Source organism: Cavia porcellus, unplaced genomic scaffold (assembly GCF_034190915.1).
Source record: "Cavia porcellus strain 051 isolate PalLab524CR breed Dunkin Hartley unplaced genomic scaffold, mCavPor4.1 scaffold_30, whole genome shotgun sequence".
Taxonomy (NCBI): domain Eukaryota; kingdom Metazoa; phylum Chordata; class Mammalia; order Rodentia; family Caviidae; genus Cavia; species Cavia porcellus.
This window is the reverse complement of record NW_026947513.1, coordinates 5,151,766-5,175,422: the sequence shown is the minus strand read 5'-3', so window position 1 is coordinate 5,175,422 and position 23,657 is coordinate 5,151,766. Positions and strand designations below refer to the sequence as shown.

Here is a 23,657-nt window from a genome sequence, read left to right as displayed (position 1 = left end):
TGTGATGGATAGGTTCAAAAAGATGAAAAATAATAGGCATTAGCAAGGGTGACAGGTAAGAGAACACTTTTAAACTGTTGGCAGGAATGTAAGTTTGTACAGCTACTCTGAAAACAGTATGGAGGTCCCCACAATTTAAAGCAAAACACACGACCCAGCAATCCCATCACTGGGCGACACCCAGCGGAAGGGAAAGGAGCAGCCTAAAGAGTTGTCTGCCTTCCCCTGTGCACGGCAGCCCTGTTCACAACAGCCCAGACATTTGAGCAGGGAAGTGTTCATTGACAGACGAGTGGGTAAAGAAATACACGATGTCTATATGCAAAAAATATTATTCAATCTCTAAAAAGAACAAAATTCTGTCATTTGGGACAAATAATGTGAGAAAACATGAATTTCCGACAATTTTTATTTTCTTTGGGACACATATGAGCCTGGAAGACATGATTTTAAAGTAGAAAAAAAAAAAAAAAAAAAAAAAAAAAACAGGCATCAGAGCAAAAATATCCCCTGAGCTTGCTTACAGGACTCTTCACAAACCAAGCTCACAGAAGCGAGGAAAACGCGGCTCCTGGGGACTGGCTGGGGCAGGAACAGGAAGGACGGAGAGAGCTTCGCAAAAACGAGTGTGTATGTGCAACAAAGACATAAATCAGTGATCACTGAAAAGAGAAAGCAATTAATTTAAGCGTCTTGAGTCTGTACTGGACACTTTAGCGCTGGCACAGTGTGCACAGTGGTCAGCTCCTCCCGCTGTGCAAACCCGCAGCCCCTTCCCCGAGCCGGATGGTTTCCCAGCCCCTTCCTCCCACGAGTTATTAACTGCGGAAGTTTGTCTTTCAGGGATGTTTCTAACAATAAAAGGAAATAACAATTATGTGTGGAAAATAGAAACAAATTATACAGAAAAAACAAATTATACTGGAAAAAAATTATACAGAAAAAAATCACAACAAGAAAAAAGGTAATACTGTAACATGAATAGCAGGTTTTTTCCCACGCTTTATCTTTCAGATGTAGATTATATTACATGTGTATTCATTGTATCTCTGGACATAACATGAAGCTGTTTCCACGTAATTTGGGGAATAATTTTAAAATTATACAAGTGTTGGAAAGACTGTACAGAGAATTTCATATGTTCAGTATCCAGCTCCTCATAATGCCATCATCTCAGGTATTTTTATCAAAACTAAGAGGCTAACAGGTTCTGTCAAACTGTACTGTGTATTTCATTTCCCCAGTTTGTCCACTAATGTCCTTTCTTCTGTTCCAGGGTCTGATCCAAAACACATGTTCCATTGTGTTTCTGTGCATTTTGGTACTTTATTATTATGCTTTAGTTTTTCATAAATGCACTCCTACTCCAAAAAGCCCCTTAACATGTCACCTATATTCTGCTGTATAAGAAATTCCCTATCTGACCCTATATCCCAGCTATTTTGTTATCTTTCAAATCATTACTTTTCCATCATCACCATCCTGCTAGAAACTTTCAACTGTGCCTTAAGGGAAAACTCTAATTTCTCCACAGAGCACCAGAACCCACCCCACCCCACCCCTGCGCCATTCAAGCCTATCTCCTAACTCTCCTTCCTGAGGTAAAATGGCCTGGACACTATTCCCCCACTTCCCACTGGCTTTAAGCTTTCAATTTCCACATTTTACTTCTATTATTTTATTATATTATTACTTACATTTATATATATATATTATACTCCCCCATGAAACACTGCGTGCCTACCCCAGCTAGTAGAAACCACATATACAGCTCTTACTCTGGAAAATTCACTGTCTTGGTTTGTTATTTTTCAGATCTCTTAACCAGTTCAGGAATTTCTTTGGAGAGCTGTCTTGTCCACATCATTGTATCTCCTAAACAGAGTAGTTTAATGGATTCAGCTGCTGGATACCATCAACCATAACAGTGACGAACATGGCATCCTCGAGTTTCCAAGCCCTCTCTTAAAAATTTGGAGCTCATCTCTCCCATCTCAGCAGTGAACAAAAGCCCAAACAAAATGAAAATTAAAGGCTCTTTTTTCATTCATCTGGAATGATAAGATCATTCAGATCCTAGGGATAATCACCACCACTGAAAATGGAGAGAGAGACAATGAATCCCAACTATCAGAACAGAAAGATGGCAATGAAAACCAAACATAGTCCCAGGGTAGGAAGCCTAAAATACAATTGATGAATTGCTAGAGGCTCCATGCAAAAGCCTTTTAAGAGTTAAAAATAATGGCCTTGGGGCTGGGGATTTAGCTCAGTGGCATAAGCACCTGCCTTGCAAGCAGGCAGTCGTGAGTTCGATCCCCGGTACCGATAAAAAGGAAAAAAGACAAAAAAAAAAAAAAAAAAAAAAAAAAAAAAAAAAAAAAAAAGATAAAAAAATAATGGCCTTAATTAACTGTGCAGTGACCATGTCCTGGAAACCGCTCCAAACGTATTACATGTATCAACCTAATTCTCACAACAGCTTTACAGTTGGGGAAATTGAGGCACGGGGAACATAAGTAAATTGCTTTATGTCACTTCGCTAGCAGACATCATAGCCTGGGTGTAAATCCAGGGAGGTTGACCCCAGAGCCCACACACTCAGTGATGACACTGTATTTACCTGTTACCTGGCACTAGGAGCCGTGGAGGCAAGATCACAGGAGCCAGTCATCGGTCAGGTAACATCTGTGGAGACTGCAAAAGCCGGAAAACATTCTTCAAGAAACAACTCCCTTCTCCGCAAAGGGGGATTGCTCTTTCAAACCCTGACCCTGCATTTCAATCACCTGCTCTCCGTCTCTCCTCCTGCTGCAGCCTGTAAAGGTTCTCTCTTCACACTGCCTTTGCTCGTATTTCTAAAGGCCACCATGAAGTGTCTCTGTATCAAAATCTCCTCTAATTTCATTCTTCAGAGATGACCATGCTCTGGGCCCTTTCCTGGTCCCTTCCAAGCAGAGCCTTAAAAGATTGTGATCAGTGATGAATACGTGTTCTCCGGGCGAGCTGTATTGCTAGTAACTAAACAGTATTAATTCCTTCAGTTTTGACTTACATTTTCTTTCAGTAAAAAGGCTCAGGACTCTTTTTCTTTCTATCCAGCACTAAGTAATGGAATTGGTATTTGAGGATTATCATATAAGTCTACTTTTTGGTTAGTGTTGGGGAATTTTTTTCACTATATATTACACATGTATTTATTATTCCCTAGTCTGTAAATATAATTAAAAGATACAGGTCAAAATACAAATTCCCAGAACACAAAAACTTGACTGACCCTGCATTGCCAAATACCGAGGTTGCCAGGTTCTTAGTTTATGGGTTTCTTAATGAGAACCTGTACCTTTTCATTCAGTAAAGGGTTTAGGTAGACAATCCTTCATGGTATTCACAAGAGTTAGAAACTGAAGCCCTACACATCAAAAATGAAAATGGCCCTAATATCATATTATGTATGTTTTTAGCATTCAGAAATGACTTGCTCTAAAATAAAAACTATACTTTAAGTAACACAAACTATTTTGTTAGAAGAATAGCAAGGTGCAAACAACATGTGTTAAAAAAAAAGCAAGAAAGAGAAAATTCAAGTAGGTCTAATAATCCATCATGGTGATATCCAATATCCAAGTTTCCCCTTAGATAAAACAGACATAAGGCATGTGCTTTGCAAGCCTCAGGTGACCTTCAAGACGTCTAAGTATAGTTAGATGTGACCTTCAAGACCTTTAAGTATAATTAACAGCTCCTGTTTTTCCATTTAAAGAATTCAAATTCTGTTTCCTTGACAGGCAAAAGTCAATCAATCTTGTTCTCAAATGCTAATATAAGCAATTAAAAATAACATTAATTGAAATACTTTCTGAAAGGACTGTTAGGTTTTTGGTCAGTGAGGTGTTTTCGCTTTACTTTGCTTTGTTTTTGTTTTGTTTTCCTTCATTTTAACCTGGTGACAATGCAGGACTAATTAGGGAAATACCCTCTGCATGACCCATCTCTAGGACAAAGAGCTGGCCTTTAAAACCCCTCAGAGAGCTGCAGGAGGCTCCTGTACTGTGAAGGAATCTGGCACTGGCAGTGAGAATATTTATTTCACCTGGTAGACCAAATGTGACAGATAGTAAATAAAACAATGTGAATATTAATTCTCTGATTTAGGTAACAAAAATACAGTGCTCATTCGTATTGCTGTAAAACTTGTAAAGACGCCCTGTAGGATAAGTAATACTCAAAGCAACATTCTAATTAAAAGGAAAACTCAGTTGTCTTGCAAGATAATATAAGGTGGCACATAATTGTAAATTAGATACAAGGTAAAAATGAAAAAGACAGGCTGGATAGGAGAGGAATGAAATAAGATTTGGAAATGTGCTTCTTAAATGAACACAAATTGTGAGATAATGTCTCATTGAACAATAAAAATAACAAACCAATGGCAAAGATGTAATAGAATTTCCTGTGTATACCATTTTAATCTTAATATAATTTTCCCCAGTGCATCCACATTTATTGAACAACTATGACCATTTCTTTCTCACTCTGTCCAAAGTTACTGAGAGTGTGCGTTTTGCTGTAAATAATTCTCTGATAATGAACATGAAAACGATCCAGAAATTGACCACAGTTTATAAAAGAAAAAATGACATGGCATCTGCTCACAGAAAAGCCTTAGAAAAATGCCAAAAGTTTGTGCAGTTGCCTCCTAGAAGCAGAGTGAAAGCACAGAAAAACTACCCTCCCCATTTCTATCTATGTCATCAATTCTACACATTTCTTTCATGTTTCCTATGTTTAAAAAAAGGTGGGGGGAGAGATTTCCACAGCTCCCCATCCTGTGATGTGCTGGACACAGAGGTGACACCAGGGAGTACTGACCCAGTTAACAAGTACTAAAGTGAGCTAACCAAGGAACATGTCTCAGCAGTTCCAGTCTCTCAATCTAAAAAATGGGATGATGATACTCTCTAGTGAGGTGGACGCTTGATACACAGGTGTTAGTAAACACTACTGCCGTATAGAATGTTGCTCCAAACTCCTTATGTATGATAGGTGTGCTGGAGGGGAGAAATGGAGTCCGCAGGGATCCCTAAGACAGCTACTGACCCCTACTGAGGAAACGCAAGCAAATTCACAAATGGAATCAACACTACATGAATCTTGGACATTTCAAATCCAGTCTGATGGTTCTTCATTCCACCTTTGCTTACATTTGCTCTGGTCATTTAATTCATGTATTTATTCCATGAGGCTTTAAAATGCAAAATTTGAGATCACACCCAAAGTGGAGATCAAGCCCTCAGTTTCAACTTGGTAAAAATTTGAAATTAGAATCTGCTTTTTGCTGAACATCAAGACTCAAATATTTTTTCAGACATTGAAATTCTAATTCACTTTATTATTTTTCAGAAGTTCATTAGCCAAAAGAAAGACATTCATACAAGCTACACAAAAATGTCCCAAATATATTAACAAATACATTTTATTAAATAGATTAATTTAATTTCTTATTGAATATAATGTATAACTATATAATGTGACTTTTCTCTGTGTTTGTTATATTAGATTAAATGGAAAATTAAGGCTCATACAACAACGATTGCACTGTGCTAAAAGAGCTCTGTGACCGGAAGTAGGTTGATAAACAATTAGTTTTACAATGTCATTATTGTTACAGCTGAAAATCATGACTTATCTCATAAATTTGCATTATTTTTCTAGAAAAATTTTAAGAACTTAAATGAGATTTTTTAATCTGATTTTTTTATTTTCATTTTGTATTTTGATTAAAATACAAAAAAGTTAGAGGCTATTTTAAATGCATTCCTAGACAGATTTCCTGATTACATATCAACTAGAAGAGAGGCAACTTGAAATCATCTGAGAGATCATCACTGAAGTAGATTTCTTTTCCCAAAGCAGAATTCCTTCTCTGGGGGACATTTATTGGGGACCTTCTCTACTGAGGTCTCTCCAGTCCATTGTTTCGGATGATCTTGGCATACTCCTTGGCTGAAGTATAAGGGACTCGAGGTTTAGCTGGATCTTCAAAATCAACATGAAAGAGACCAAACCGTTTGCTGTATCCGTCATTCCATTCAAAGTTATCCAGAAGAGACCACGCACAATATAGCTGAAGATTAACTTTATCAACATGGATAGCTGAAATTTTTTAAAAAGAAACATCATTTCTGAGCAAGTTTTATGAGAACACAGACAAAAATCGGTGATGAGCACTCAGGATCTTTTATTCTTCCTTTGCAGGGAATCTGTGAAAAACCAAGTCTTTTTTCATACACATGCACACACACACACACACACACACACACACACATATTCACAGGCATGCATGCATGCATGCACACACAAATAGCACATGAGGTACTGCATGTTTTAATTATCTTGATGAGCTATTTCATATTGTATACATATACAAAAACATTATATTGCATACCAGAAATATATAAAAAGTTTTATTATTTTTTAAAAATCATCTTCTGCCATTTTCTGCTCATATTAAGCAGTGGCTTCATTCAAGAAGTTAAGTTACACAGTATTTGTATTATGTGTCATTCATTTTTAACATGTGGTTTATTAATTCATTTAGACAATGCATAATTTTTAAAACTCACTGCTTTCCAAGCACACACACACATGCTTTTTCTTTATCCCTATAAACACAGTCAGCAAAGACACCATGAAGCGTCTTTAGTGCCTCCTCTAACAGTTTAGAAGTTCTACTGGTAAATTGGAAGAGATTACAGTACATGCTTGAAGAAGTCTCCAAACTTAACTTGTTTTCCCATGTGCAAATTGACACATGTCTTATAATTCTTAAAGCACAACCTCCAAAATCAAAAGGGTAGGCACACAGCCCTGGCCGTGCCTATATCCTAAACTAAGTACAAAAATACAAGAGTATCCCATCTTAGTCTGGTTGGGTCATTATTACACGGTACCACAGACTAATTGACTTATAAGCAAGAGAAATTATTTCTCCTAGTTCAGAAGTCTAGAAAGTCCCACATCAAAGTGGTGACAAATGTGACATCTAATGAGGGGTCATATCTTGGTTTATTGATAAATAGCTTCTTGCTAAATGTCCTCATATGGCAGAAGGGACAAGAGAGAACTTTTTTGTTTCTCCTTAACTAGTCACTAATCATATGCAGGAGAATATTTTCCTCATAAATTAACCATCTCCTAATGACTCTACCCCTGATATAATCCAGTGTGGCTAAAACATCAACACGAATTTCAGGACTGTCCAATGTTCATTCCATAATACATTTCCTCTGTTCTTTATCTAAACTCAAGAGGGCTTCTTAAGACCTTTCAAGACAAAAAAAAAAAAAAAAAAAAAAAAAAACCAAAGATTATCTCCCCGAAAATGCACACACACACAAAAACAATATTCTATCTTATTTCACTTATCATTACCCCAAGTTCATCCAAAGACTCCTTGTTGGGATATCAAAGTGTAGAGAATCCTCTAAATAATCTTACAGTGATTCTAATTGGTTCAATCCAGAAACTGAGTTCCATTCATATTAGTACTTTAAGTTCAACAAAACTCTGAATTTCTGTAAACCTTTGCATTAATCACTTTCTTTAAAAAAATCAGAATAAGTAAGCCTAATCTATGTGAAGCAGTAATATCCATTTCTCCAAGCAGAAACTAAATGAAAAGGCAAAGTTTTTTTATGAAGATGGTTATACTCCTAAAGAAAGTATGTAAAAATAACAGTTTTACAATAAGTCAGATTTTTTTCAATTGAACTGAGGATTGTTTTCAACTAAAATGACTCCTCTTTATATACATTCAGGAAAGTAAGATTCACTCTTCAAATTTTCTTTAGTGTCAGTATGCATTTTTTAGAACTCTTAAAAATACAACACCCACCGGGAATTAATCAGCTCAGTGGTGTAAGCACACTCGCAAGTGTGAGGTTGAGAGTTCCATCCCCAGTACAAAAAAAAAATGTATATCCTACCACATGTGTGGGTCTGTGAATCTCCTTGTTTTCTGTTTGTTTTTTCCCACCAGGGTATTGCATAAATGAGAGATGTTTTACAGGTTAACTGGCATGTAACCCTCCACATTTGTGCATAGAGGCATGCAAAGTGCTTTGCTTATAGAATATCTTATAAATGACCTAAGGCAGGAAGTAAGTCAATCCGGGTTAGCACTTTTAAAATAAAATGCTGTTGGAAAATGAAAAATAGAGCACTCAGGCCATTAAGCTTTGCAGGAATAAAAATATTTGCTAGATAATTCCATTTCCTATCCTCTCTCACTTGCATGTATGTATCCTCCCCCTTTGTCAATTATAATCTGTAAACTATCACATTTTTAATAATTTCTTTTTAGAAACCTAATTTAAGTATCTATTCCTAAGTATCAAAACAATACAACCAAATACTCGAATAGAAAACAATAATCTTCTGGGTTTTGTAATTAAACACATGAGAGAATCTGCATATTTTTTTTCTTTGCAGAATTACTGCCCAACAAGAAAGCATGCCAGCCAAATATAAGCCAGATGGTTTTTGAAAACAGACACAGTCCCACTGATCACGTACAAAAGGATTGATTCATGTGCTAAACCAGGGGATACAAACAAGGTCCTGCCTGCTTGGAGGGGAACAAAAAGGAAATCTTGACAATTTCATTGTTAACTGCCAGGAGTTCTGCAGCAAGCACTAAACTGCCCAAGTGACACTGGTGATGCCTCTGCATGCTCACTGTAGGAACATTCAAGTGGAGAATTAGCTAGTTAGACCAGAGGGACTAGCTTGCTGGATTCTCACTATACCACCATTTTCAAAAATGATAAAAACACATCAGAACCTGCACGCCTCTCCTCTTCCAGTCTTCACAGGACTGGAAAGAGACCATCATCACATTTCTCATAACTATGATTTATGAGGTCCCAAATCTTGGCAGAGGAAAAAAAACATTTCTGTGAGTTCTCCTTCTTTCCTTAACTAGAGCCAGAGGCCAAGTCAATATGGACCAACAGAACTTTGGACGGGTACAGAGCATGCTGGGATAAAAATGGTGCCCCTCACTGAGACACGCAATGGATGACAAGGCTTTAGAAAGAGTCTCACAGAGAACAGGCTGGATGTAAAGATGCAAAGAGAAAAAACTGCAAAATCTTCCTTCAGTCTGTCAGTTCTAATTACAAGATCTTCCCAGTATTGCACTCTACACAGTCATGCATAGATAGATAGATAGATGATAGATAATTAGAATACAATGGAAGTTGTTGTGCTATAATTATGGCTATTACAGAAGAAACATAGGCGAGCAACTTCAGCTCAAAAGATATGCAGGGGGCAGAATCTGAGGCGTTCGAAGAAGCAAGCCATCATTACTCTCTCCCTTAGGAGTCAGGACACACTCCCTTCCTGGTATTCATATGGGAACAGGACGAACTGAGTAAAGACCATCAGGAAAGCACACTCAAGCTTTAGTGTCCATATCTACTTTTTATCATGTACCTCATCACATAGGCACAACTGAACTAACTGGTTGATTGCTATGTGGATGAACTTGTATTCCACACAGTCTCTCTCTCTCTCTCTCTCTCTCTCTCTCTCTCTCTCTCTCTCTCTCTCTCTCTCTCTCTCTTTCTCTCTCTCTCACACACACATACACACACACACACACACACACACACACCACATATACACAAGCACATACACGTAGACCCTGCAGCTACTTTTACCTGATGGACTTTTAAAATCTTAGTAAATCTGAACTTATTTCTGTTTTCTGGGATTAAAGTAAATGTCAAAACCCAGAGACACATGGTTGGAAAGCCATACCATGTAGTTGTCTATCCAGCTGATACCCTGAGTCACATGGTTCATCTTTTGGTGTGATTAGTCTCCTGCCTATACAAAGACATCCTTATCAAGTGTGGCAAAAGCTGACAGCAAGCGTCAAATTAGTCTTGGGCCAAAATCAAATTCTTTACTACATAAGTATGTGCATGCTCAAAATATATACACTTACTTTAGAAATTCATTATTTCATGATATTAGGAAGAATCTTCAAGTTACTGGCTTTGGAAACATAATTGTGCCAGTATTTATCAAATTACAAATCTAGAAATTGGGTACTCAACATTAAGGATTTATTTCCCTTAATTTATAAAAAGAGATAATCTTTGTTTCCAAGATTGTCTAGGGCTTATAAAGGACACACCAAAATGTGAAAAACTATCAATCTATCAAATAAATCACTCTCTACAGACTCAACTGCCATGACAAGAACCAGTGGGGAGATTCAGGGTGTAGAAAAGGTGGCAGCTTCACACAAGAACACAAGAGAGAGAAAGCCTCCAGATTGTGTGTGAAATGTGTGTGTGTGTGTGTGTGTGTGTGTGTGTGTGTGTTTGTATTAAATTTATGTGTTCAGGTAATAGCAAAATACATTATTCAAGCAAAAGCACCCAATGAAAACAAGTAAAAACTGCTAGATAAAATTTTGTTAATTTCCAAAACTATGGAGTGATGGTAAGAGTAGGAACTGTCAGATCAAATATGAAAGCAGGTGAGACTAGTATATATTGTGGCTACTTTTATATGTGGGGATTTTCCAATATGAGGAAATACGAAATGATTTCTATATTCTGAGGTGCAAATAACTGTGACATCCCAGAACCACACGAGGTCTAGTAGGAGACCTACAACCCAACACACAGAAAACTAAACTAGCAGGGTAACAGTAGGAGTAAGCCAGAAGCAAGCAAGCCCCTGGCAAGTACTGAGCTAGCTGGTTACTAGGCAAACATCTAGATTTTGAATTGATCCTGCACTGATAATATCCTAAGTACCTGGCACATTCAATTTCTTTTTGAATGGAGGTACCTGTTCTCCAAACCTATAATTACTATTGCAAATATTTATAAATATGATTACAGCATATAATCACATATAATCAGATAGATGCGGGAAAGTAACATAAAAGAGAAATTAATGGACAACAAGAACAAAGAGTTTGGTTATTAGAACTGTCATACAGACTGTACAATAACCATGTTTACTGTGTTTAACACATAGGGACAAACTTGAAATGTCTTCCAGGTTTAGGAACCCATAAAACTAAAGTGGCATAGTTGGAAAAGCAAACCTCTGCAGACTTGGGTTTAATTCCAGATGCAGCAGCTGTGAGCTGAAAGGGGCCTCTCATTTCTCATGTGCACAAGAGAGCCACCGGTATCCACACTTCAGGATAACGCAAACCGTTGCATATGACCCAGTCCATGCTGAGTTTCTATTGTTTTCCTCTCGTGCCACCCCCTTAGGGAAATACAGAATCCAAGACAAAAATGTGCTTAGAAGAAGAGGGAGACTAGGAATGTGCATGGGCAGGAGAAAGAGGATGTGATGACATAGCAAGAAGCTGGCCATCTGCAATCCAAATGGAGAGGGCTCAGGAGAAGTAGAACCAGCTGACACCTTGATCCTGAATTTCCAGCTTCCTGAATTGTGAGAAAATAAATGTCTGCTGTGGAATTTTACTATGGCAACCCTAGAAAACTAATACAGGTTGAGACCTGAGGACTTCCATTTTAAACAAAATCTGTGAGTGATTTTCATATCTAATTAAGTTTTAAAATCACAAGTCTAGGACATACTGCAGCTTTACAATATAGTTTTTTAAAAAAATAAGTTTCTAAATCCAAAGACATTCCTCCCAAGGGTTAAAAAAATGTTGCAGAATCTCTCTCAGTCCCTAACCCTAATAGGCCTAGCTTGACCTGGGATAAAAGATGTAACCATGTCTGAGTTAAACCATACCATCCTCAAGAAATGAACCACCACTGAGAGACAGGAAATGCTGGATGCTCAGGGCATCAAAATGCCCTTTTAGTCCACTGCTCAGTTGACATCTGGCTTTCCTGTGAGGAACAATACTCTCAGTTCACTATGTAGGTGGAGAAAACGATAATTCACAAAAAGAACGGTCTATTCAAAACCTCTGAATATGACTTTATTTGTAAAAGTCTTTGCAAATGTAATTCACTAAAGGATTTCAAGAAGATCATCTTGGATACTGATGGGCTCTAAAACCAGTGACAACTAGCACTGTAAAAGAGAAAGAAGACACACTGGCCAGGAAACACGGCGAAGACAGGCGGAGATTGGAGTGATATGTGTCCACGCCACACACACCCCGGGGTTGTGGCAGCCAGTGGAAACTGAGAGGAATGAAGGAAGTGCTCCTCGCAGCCTCTGGAAAGGCCAGTCCTGCTGATAAATTAATTTTGGATTTCTGGCCTTCATAGCTGTGAGAGAGTGTATTTCTGCTGCTTTAAGTCCCTGAGTTTGTGGTACTTTGTCACAACAGCCATGGGAAGCTAATGGACCATGCCCTTTTAGAGTGGCTGCCAACTGGGCTCTGAGTCCCAGGCCACCCACCTGATTTTGCTGGAGGCTTAGGAAGGGTCTCTCTCAAAGTCTGCTGAAGTCAAAGCGAGAAAGCCTTCTGAGAACACAGTTTGAAGCTGATTTTCTGGCAATTGCCCCCCCCCACACACACACACTAACTTTGAAAATGTGTTTCCTAGGTTTGTGGAAATTCACATGTACATTATAATTGGAGAACATCTTTCACTGGATTAATGTTCCCACAACAGAACTGGAACACCGGCTGTTTTTCCCTCTTTCTTTGGGAAAAATAAAATAAAACAACATCAGGAGAATCTAAACATAGAAAACGCACAGTAAGACTCCCCACACCCCATTTCCAGCTGAATAGCAGTAGCCGCACAGCATCTGTGAGGTGCCCAGGTAATCTCAGAACAGGAGGCCCCACCTGCAGAGGGCAACTCTTGGTAGCAAAACCTATGATGCTCCTAAAACAGAGCCTTTGAATACCAAAAGCTGACTTTTAAATATTTTATAGGAAAATGTCAATTACCCAGAAATAAGCTCTGCAGATTTCTTAATTAACAGTATTATTCCTGTTCCTCATATTACACTTCAAGGGTAGGGGGCGGAGCTGCAAAGAACAAGCCACTGAAACAGCATTTATTAAAGCCAATATGAGGCTAGGAACATGTGTATGTAGCCTGTACAGTTTCTCCATCTACATGGCATGTACAATTACCTCTGCTCCAGAAGAGAAGTGCTTATTGTGGGAATCAAAGTTCTTCCAGTTGGGGAGGCTCTATCCGAACAGAAAGGCCGCCTTCCTTCCTGTTCCCAACTTTGCCTTATACCATGCTTCTTTCTTTCCCTGCAAGACTCACTTTCCTCCTCTTTGCAATGGAGTATTCGTATCTTCTTCATAGGACTGAGGTGAGCAATACATAGAAAGTTCTAGGGACAAGGCTTCATTCACAGTACACACAACGCACCCTACTTCATGGTTGCAATTGTTTTTCTCTCAGAGACTTGGAGGACAAGGAATAAAATCTATTTCATCTCTTTCTCCCAGCTGGCAGCAAACAGATTTCAGAGGGTTTAGAGTCAGCATAAAGCACCAGTGCTGAGCATCAGAGAAATGAGGGCATCGCGGGAAACGAGCCATCTGGGACAGGCTGCCCCATGGGAATGGGTCAGGCGTGGGTCATAGAACAGAGGCCAGTGCTTCCAGGAACACTGGGTGCTGTGTAAAGTCTGCTGCTTCACTGTGCCTGAAAGTGCGGAAGACATCGCACCAGGTTCCTGGGATGCTACTGCAGCATCTGCCCTACATTCATAACATAAATATATTTTCTAGAAATTTGGAATATAATGAGGAACCAGATTTTTTTAAAAAAAATCTTTCCTCTTACTGCAATTACAGGCTCTGTGGAAGGGATATTGTAATCAAAGTAGCACCCTGTGAGCATTTAATCACAGTCTTTGAAGAGTAAAAAGAAAGAAGAACCATGAGAAAAAACAGTCCATCAGCTAACAGTTACTGGATACCATCTCAAAGGTTTCACATATGTGTTAAGTCATCTAATCTTTACCATCAACATATAAGACAGATATTATCATTGTCCCTATTTCACAGATAAGGGAATCGATGCCCATAACGGTTAGGTAATGTTGGTAAAATTCCTACAGTAAGTAAGAAGGAGAGCTGAGGAAAGAAGCTGGCAGGAAAGCGATCAAGGCTGCTTGCCTAACACACACTACACTGAGTCTTCCCTACACACTCGGGGGGAAGATCAAACTTGCTCAGAAAGGGTGGGAGAAGGGCTATAGAAACAGTTTTCTGTAGTGAAATAGATTCCACAGCCCCAGGATGAGTGGGAGTTGCCTAGTGCCACCCACCAGAGTCCATTCCTAGTGGAAACAGAGGCTGCTAATCTTGGCAGATGAAGTTGAAAAGAGTTGCGATAGAGCTTTCAGGGAAGTTCTCAAAAGTAAGCCATAGAACTGGATGGTTGAGAAATGCTCTCAGCTGCTAATGACCCAATGAAAGCTGAATCCTACAGTTCATAGGCTGCCTAAATCTAACTTCTTACCACCCTAGGATCTTGTCTACTTCTGCACCAGAAACTAGACTTGAAAACCACTGTCATTCCCCAAAGTTGGGTATCACTGCTGCCACCCTCAACAGTTCAATAGGTTCTGCCTATAACAAGCTGTTTACCTTCAAATCCAATAGTCACATGGATGAGTATATTTGCTGGGTCACACGTCTCTGCCCTTGCTCCAAAGAAACTTGAAGAATCTCAACCTCTGCATTGGTTAGGCAAAACTCACATGGAACAACCATATTCAAAACATGCCAGAGAGCCAGGAACCATGAGAATTGTCCACTGCACTAGATGAAGAAAGGGAAACTCAAGGAAAATAATAGCATGCATGAAAAGTCATGTATGCTAAAGGTTCACAGCATACATGAAAAATTTAAAGACAATTCACTGGGTCAAAAAGCAATGATAAAACTGCAAGGCAGCACCTGACTTACATAGATCCTCATAAAAACTTTAAAGATTTTGATTTTTTTTTTTTCTCAAACAGCAATGCAATGTCATCGGAGGATTTTAAAGAGGGGAATGATGTTAGTTAATCTGAATTTTTAAAAGATTCCATAACCTCTGTGAAGAATAAATTTGATTATAGCAAGCATAGAATCAAAAAGAATATTTCAGAGTGATTACCATGAGTCATGGGAGGATGCGAGGGCCGTCTAGGCTGCCACAAGTGAAGACAGAATTAGACGGATTCCACACACATTTCAACATGATTTAACAATTCTCTGGGTCAGTAGTGGCGGTGCAAGCGATTCAAAAGTTAAGTTAGCACAACAGATACTTTTTTTAGTCTCTGAAGTAGATAATATTGGGCATAGACAAGTTTTAGGAGGAAGATAACGAATTAAGCTTTATTCTAATGACTGTAAATTGCCCTTTTTGATCTCCTAATGGAGACTTGGTCAAAAGATAATTGGACAACTAGATAAGGATCTCAAGGTAAGATCTGAGATGAAAGTTTAAACTTTGAAGTCATCGCATAGAGATGGTAATCAAAATCACAGTTGTTTTATTCTCAGCACTCTGGATATCTAAGGCAGAAGGATCACAAGTTCAAGCCCAGCCAGAGTAATTTAGGAAGACCCAGTCTCAAAACAAAAGATTTAAAAAGTGATGAGGATGTTGAACAGTGCAAAGGCTCTGAGTTCAATCTGTAGTACTACAAAAAAGGAGAGAGAGAGAGAGAGAGAGAGAGAGAGAGAGAGGATAGAAGAAGAAGAAGAAGAAGAAGAAGAAGAAGAAGAAGAAGAAGAAGAAGAAGAAGAAGAAGAAGAAGAAGAAGAAGTAGGAGGAGGAGGAGGAGGGAGGGGAAGGAGAAGATATGAGGAGGAGGAGGGGGAGGAGAAGAAGAAGGGGAAAAGGAAGAAGAAGAAAAAGAAAAAGAAAAAAGAGGGGAAGAAGAGGAAGAACAGAAGGAGTAGGAGGAGAAACAAAACTTTGGAACAAGACTTACAACATTCTAACATTTAAAGATAAGTAAGAAAGAGAGAACTGAATAAAAAGGACCAGAAATTTCACATATATTTAACTAATAAAATGACAGCTTTCCACAGATACAGTTTTACAAAAGCTACACAGCTAGAAAGGGCCAACCTGAGGAAGAAAGGGAGGTTGTCAGACTGCAAAGCCAGTAACCTTTCTTTTTCCTAGTACAACACCGAAAGCCTGAAAATCTAGAGTACAAAGATGCTAAGTGACACCTGAGTGCCAGGGCTACGCTGGAAGGTCCACTGGCTGACCACACAGAGCCCGTGAGGTAGATGGAGGGGGAGCACACCTGGACCATAACCGCCCTGAGAACAGAAACTCCTCTCTGACCGTCGGCCTTGAGGATCAAGCTCAGTCTAGTCTCCTACATTTTCCTGTCTTTGTTTGCCAGTCTCCTTGCACATTGGTATTGATTCTTCTTAACTATGTTGAGCTTTTGTCCATTTTATGGCCTCTGTGCCAACTTTACCATCTACTTGGCTTATTCCCCTAGGCCGTCCCCTTATAGCTCTTTTTTGCTTTTAGTTCAAATTCTCATCCCATAAAAAGGTTTTGTGATGCTTCAAATTAAAATTCTATCCCCAACTCCTCCCATCCTCTCTCTTTTTGGGCCCATATTAAATGAAAATATCTTCTTTGTGCATTCTTTTATTGTCAATCTGTCCTGAAGACTGAAAGTCACATAAAAAAAAATAAAATTCTACTCTCACTACTCCAGTCTGGATCTTGGAATCACAGCAGCTCTAATTGAACAAATACAACTTCAAAGTCCACAGATTCCAAGTCTTCTCCACGATATACCCAGCTGTGTCACAGCACTGCTGGTTCACCTGTCTCTAGGGCGGGTACCCTCTGGATTCCAATCCCAACCTGGCCATTCTGTCTTTTCAGACAAAAGATGTCTTTACTGTCCCAACTAGACTCCCACTTTGTGTCATTCCTCAGGAGATTCCCTGCTGCCTCACTGGCTGCTGCTACACTTCTGCCTCTGACTCCCAGGGTGTCTCAAAGAAACTCCATGTGGCTCTTTGCTGCATATCTGGGCAGTATTCTTAAGTCCCCTTTATCTGCTAGGTGCTCTGGAAAAATAACACTATTCTCACCTGAATCACAGTATTTAACTTACATGATGACTCCTTTTCCTTTTGAGTATCATAATTGAGATACAGGAGAATACATCTCTCATCACGGAATCCTATCCGCAGCCTGAGATACACACTGTGGAATAGCTAGGATTGTAGTCCATGAAAATATTGATCTACTTGCAAATAGAAATAGTTACTATCTGCCAACCAGAGCCACCTAAAAATAGCCTTTACAGAAAGTATCCAGTGTCCCAGATAGAAACACCAAAGTCAAATGTTTCCATACTCACTAAATGTTAGGTTCTAGGTTCTATGATTCCAGAAACAAAAATATAGATGCCCAAGCAAATAAAAATGGCAACACTAAATTTGGGGGCAAAAGAAAAAACATAATTTTACTCCAAAACTGATTTAGGGCTTTCAAATTATAATTCATGAAATTTTATACAGCATGAAAGGAAGAATGTTAACATTTCCTGTTTAACTTCTTTCTTTTATTCCTTCTTTACATCTACAAATATTTTATTAAGCATCTACTACTTTATATTTCATTATTTTAAGTAGAGTCATACTCATACAGGAAAAATACGATGTATGTATTTTTTCAAAGAGCTTCAAACAGGCAGTAAGAGCAAAAATTAAATACAATTTTTCCTGCTATGCTCATTCAGTTAACTCTTTTAACTTCCTTTTTTGTAGTTCATGTAAAACAATTCACTATTTGTTCAAAGTCTGTCTTATATTCATGACTCTACGCTCCAGAAGGGCAGTAATCTTGTGAATCCTACTTTCCCAAATCCTAGCACAGTGACTGGGAATAAGGACTCAGTAAATATTGCTCAAATAGAAGCATGGCTACCAATAGCCCTAATATAATACTGAACATGGTATTAGAAATAAAAGAGTAGAGAAAAAAGTTAATAAGAAGAAAGAGTGTTTTTTTAACAAGATGACAAAATACAACTCTGGATTTACCAGATCAATAGGAAAAGATAAGAGACTTAAATATTCTCCCAATCTGGTTTATTTCATATGAAACTGGAACACTGTGATGTGGTCAGTTGACTCCAGGACCAAGTCTCTTGTCTTGGTATTCCTACACACACACAATAAATGCTGAATCAATTGCCTTCAACACTCCCTTAAAAGTCATGCTCAGGAGAGTCAGTGCTACAGCCGTTACTCACAAAGGAAGAACAAGCATTAGCATGATTCTCACCATGTTACGTCCATGGGAATACTGACAGTGCTTGCACACAGCAGCCACTGTAATTGCCTAGAGTTGAGAGATGTGGTCAAGGGAGTAACAGAGAGCTGAGAAGAACAATGATATCTCTTTAAAATGCTACTGTGTAAGTTTTCACATTGCTGGCACCAAGTTCAAGCCCAGGTGGGCACACCTCACCTGGACTGCCTGGCCTGGCCTAATGTACAAGTCTCGCCAGTCTGCTTTTTAAGGACAAGGAAGGACACTGCTTGATGATACGGTCACAAGCTGTTCAGGCGAGAGACTTGCTCAGCACATTTTAGCTACTGAGCAAGCCTGGGCTTATTTCAGAGAGCCACATAAAATAAATAATCATGCAAAAGCAGATTTGTTCTGATAGGGCTCTGACAGCTGCTCTGAGAGGTGGGTCCTTGCAAGCCCATCTTTCAACAATGAACTGACCCAAAGATCCAGGAAAGCTCCAGACAGGACCATATGGCCTGGAATAAAAACATATTTCAAACTCTGTTTATTATGCATATCTTTCAAAGGTTCACTACTCTGTGATGAAGCATCGCACCTGCATGGCTTTAATAAGCCTCCCAAGCAAGAGCAATTATAAAATCTCAGGCACCTGAAGAATTTGTCCTCTCATAGAAATCCACTGCCCACCCATGACTGGTCTCATTCTTTTTAATTATATGGGTTTGCTGTACTTCGTAAGCTGAGATCAATACTTACTCAGAAAATCAGACTCTTTATAGACCTTAGAGTGAGAACCATGAAATATTTCTCCTATACCTTGGAGAAACCAATATTATTGCATGACAAAACCAACCCTCCAGTCTTCCCAAAAAGAAAAGAAGCAATTCAGCTGTGCAGCACTGTAAAGCAGGAGAAGATTTGGCATGAATTTAGGCTAAACTTCATTCATCAACAGTATTGGGAGTGAATAATAGCTTTCCTTCAGGAATGAACCCTGCAAATCTACATCTGGTCAGAATATTTGAGAAACACGTTTTGTTCATTATTCACTCAACAAATATCCATGGTGCAGCTCTCATGTGCCAGATTCTAGGCTAAGTGTGATGACCTAAGAATAAATAGCACCTAATTCTGCCTTCAGAGTTAATGGTCTCATTGGAAATATGATCCCCCCAAAAACCTGTTTTAGGAACATGGCAGGGTGTGGGCTCTAAAAGACTCTGGACCAGAAAAGGTTCATGCTTCAGGAAGGTCAGAGAAAGTTTCCCAAAGAAATAAGAATCTGAATAGAAACTCACAAAATAAAATAAAAATTCACCAGGTAGTTATCAAAAGGAAGGCACAGGCCCTATCAAGCTGGGAAGTGCAATAGATACACGTTATTTTCATTGGTCTCTCCCAGAAACCCCAAGAAATGTGCTGTGTTTTGAGACCTCAAAGTGTTTTTCCATCATTGTCTCTAATTAGCTTCCACGGAGCAAGCATGTTTGTCTGGGCGGGTCACTTGATTGAATGGTTGCCTTAGAATAGGTAAGCATTGCAAATCTACTACTAACACTAGAATCTCTCTCCAGGCTCTTCCCAAACTAACAACCTATGTGGAATCTGGAATCCCTTTTTTCTCTGTGTTTAAACACAGTTCACAGTGATACCTCTCAGGATTTTAGGAATGAAGTTTATATAAGACAGCTTAGCCTAATTATTATTCATAGTGACAGAACGGCTGAGTCCTGCTTGCTAAGATTCCTATTCCCCTTGAGCCCACGGTCAAACATCAAAAAAGCCTTTAAATCATATCATAGAATAATTACAACACACTTGGCCTTCAAAATAAAGCATGCAAGGCTATCAGTTATAGATGGAGATTTTAACTATGAAATTACATGAAGCACCTGGACATATATAAAAGAAGTAATAACCATGGCACCCTAAAAGTACTAATACTGACATCAGAAACATACAAGATGAGCTTCTTTGACCAATGGTTGTTATTTGGAAAGTGCACTGTGGTGAAAAAAGAAAAAAATAAGGGAGAGAAGTAAAGAAAAATAGGAAAGGGAATGTTTATGTATCTAATTAACAGTATCTGCAAAGTTTTAGTCTCCCAGATATCAGAAAACATACAGTCGGGGCATTATCTTTCGAGCCTTTTCAGACATAAGGAAAAGGGCAGGTTACCAAAGATGATGACTTAGAACTCTATTGCGCACAAAAAGTCAACTACTGTACTGCTTATTGATGGAAAATGTATTATTCACTATAACACTTAAAGGTTGATGCACTTATGCCCCTTATATACACACAAAAAAATTAAGTTCAGAGAAAGTAAATATGTACAAGGTGATTTAGAAAATATGTGAAAGAGAAAGGATTGAAAGCTAGCCATCTGCCTCCCAAGTCCATCTTCTTCCCAGCTTTTACTTTGTCCTTCTCTGGTTAATCCTTGAGAAAGGTTACATCCTTGTCTAAAACATAGAACATTGATCATTCTCTCCAAAGTACCTATGCTTAGAAAGGCTGTTAACCAGGTGGCCATGGAAGATGAGGTGACACAGATACCTTACAGAGTAAATGACTGATAGTTGCAGGTATTCCATTTTAATTCAGTTTCACTGTCTTTCATGCATACATCAAGTCTTTTCTGGTTTTGTGCATTAAAAAGACTAAAATACCCCTAATAGTCATCAGCTGAGTGGGAAAAATGTTCATAGAAATTGAAAATCTTTTACTTTATTCTAAACTTCAATGCAGAGAAAACAACTGAACAAAGAAAAAGTGGGATCAGCACAGTTCTGGTTCTCACTGGCCCATGTCAGGACTTTCTAATTATCTAGACTCCATTGTTTTATCATGTAGATGCTGGGTGGCCTTTGTTCAGGTTTTAGTAATCCATCCTATTTCATACTACTTCTTTGAGGTCAAGAAAATCCATAGACCACATTTCCAACATTTCATTCACCACTTCCAAGAGCAGCTTTCTTGAATGAAAATGGAATGAATTTACTTCTATTCTGGATCTAACACAACAGCAGAATTCGTATTCACTGAGTATTTACAGATTGCCAAGCACTGCTTGAAAGATTTCATATGCATGACTCATTTGCCCTTTTCAACTAGGTAGATACTATTCTTGTTCCCATTTTATAAAATGAAAATACTGAGGCATAGGGTCACTATATCATTTCCTAAAAGACCATAAATTTGGTGACAAGTCTCAAGTACAGTCTCTTTCAGTAGATTGGAGCAGAACAGAAACTTGAAGATAACTCTTGAAGGAAAACTATCTCATATTTTTTCATTAAGTATAATATCTATTCCTTCATTCAATCAACATATATTTTTCCTTCAAGCCATTGAAAATAAAGCAGAGTAAGGTCCCAAGCCTCAAGGGTTCCTCCAGGAAGGGTCAGATTCAGAAAACAGCAGCTGTCATACAATGTGATCAGAGAAACTGTTGCTTGCTGTGGGATTCAAAACAAAAACTCGTAATGCAATGAGGGTTTTGGGGAAAGGAAAAGCCAGAGAAGACTTCTGTAGAGTAGGTGAGGCTACAGTAGTCCTGAAGGGAAGGGAGAAGATGCTGAAAAGGACCATAACAGAAAGCACAGGAAAAGCAGTGACACTGTATTAGGTAGGGGACCTAGATGGGGCAGAAGATCAGAGAGACAGACAGACAGAAGTTTTAAACAACGAGCTGCTGTGGTTAGAAAAGCTGAAAAATTCCAGGATCTGTGGTCAGGGACTGCTGGAGACTCAGGGAATAAATGCTCCAGACCATATCGGAAGGCAGGAGAAGATAGATGTTCCCACTCAAAAAACAGAAGAGAGCATATTCTCCTGCACCCAGTCTTCATTATTTTGCAATGGAGTGTCTGAGACACACCCCACTTTAAGGCTTCACTCACTTCAAGGTTCAAATGTTAAATCGTTTCAGATGCATCCAGAGCAATTTAACCAAATATCTGGATGTCCCATTGCTGAGATAAGTTGATGCATAAAAGTATCAGGGACACATCCTGGGAACCACTTCTAATCAGTCGTGACAGGAAATACTGATAAAGGAGGGGAGCAAGGCTAACCTTGGGGAGGTAGATGAAAGGCATATTATGGGGGACCCTGTTTACCACGCTAAGAAATCATAATTTTAGGATAAAGACAACACATACACACACACGCACACACACACACACACACACACACACACACACACACACACACAATAGAGACTTTTAATTATGAAAATAAGAAGTTGGATTTGAACTTCAAAGTAATCCTCTGCCAGTAAACTGGAGTCTAGAGTTCCAGAGGCCAGCTAAGTGGCCTTTAAAAGAAGCTTCAATAAGACATCATCAAATCACATGGACCAGTTAGTGGGGAAGGAGAGTTTAAGATGTCATCTAGCACACGGAATGGTGGTACACATCTGTTAAGGAAGAAGATCCCAAGCTCAAGCCCAGCCTAAGCAGTAGTGACTTAGAAAGGTCCTATCTTAAAATAAAAACTGAAGTAAAGAAAAATAAAAAGGATTGGGGAGTAGCTCAGTGCAAAGGCCCTGAGTTGCCTGTACTTTAAAAGAGAAAATCCAGTTTACAGCTACTTCAGTTGGGTTAATGAGAAAAATTCAATGGAAAAACAGATTAGGGGCACCAGGGATGACAATGAACATGAGACTTTACAGTTAAGCAATGAAAATGTTTTTTACTCTTTTAAATAATGATCATCTGGAAGAAGAACACTAACCAAGAGGGTAAACAATGTGCTCAAGTCCTCTAAAGTCAAGGAGGAAAGAACCAGAACTTGAACTCTTTCCAAATGTCATCCCATTCCACGACATGATCTGATATAAATAATGAGAATAGTAATAATGAGGACACTGACATGCACTGGAGGGTGACTGTGGATCGGCCACTCTGCTGCAGACCTCATTGTTATCAACTCATTTAACACAACAGCCCATGAGGTAGATAGGATTTTGAGCCCTACTTTATAGCTAAAATAAATGGAGCGTGCAGAGGGGCCAGCAATAAGTGATGTCCACTGGGACAGTCTGCATTCACAATTTCCCCCACGGGGAAGATCTAGGCTCATGAGCAATAGAACCACAGATTGGATAGCCTCAGGGACTTGACTCAGTTTCAAGTGCATTACTGGAGGCCATGTGTCCCTCCAGTCTCAGTCTTGTGAACAGAAGGAAAGCACAGAGAGCAGTTTCCACTGTCCTAACCCACATGTAACAGGTGAGAACAGCTCTGCTCCACCTCCCTCCAAACCTCAATGCTTATTCACGAACACATGCAGCACCTTCCTGCTGGTCTCCCAGTGCTGCTTTCTGGAAAACAGAGCCAGGATTGTTCATCTAGTTTGGGTTTTTTAATTGGGGACTGTTCTCCCACAGCATTAGTGTGC

At 39.0% G+C, this 23,657-nt stretch overlaps 1 protein-coding gene across 4 annotated transcripts in view; it reads right to left on the bottom strand.

Annotated features, from left to right (window-relative positions):
- Window positions 1–406: 406 nt before the first annotated feature.
- Gba3 (glucosidase, beta, acid 3 (cytosolic)) overlaps window positions 407–23,657 on the bottom strand; it is a 115,008-nt gene continuing 91,757 nt past the window's right edge. Inside the window, exons 5-6 of one of the 4 annotated variants that reach the window (XM_063240318.1) lie at window positions 2,631–2,697; window positions 407–662 (exon numbers count right to left, since the gene is read on the bottom strand). In XM_063240318.1, the coding sequence (XP_063096388.1) occupies window positions 2,678–2,697 (20 nt within the window). In that variant the 3' untranslated portion in view covers window positions 407–662; window positions 2,631–2,677. 4 annotated transcript variants of the gene reach the window in all.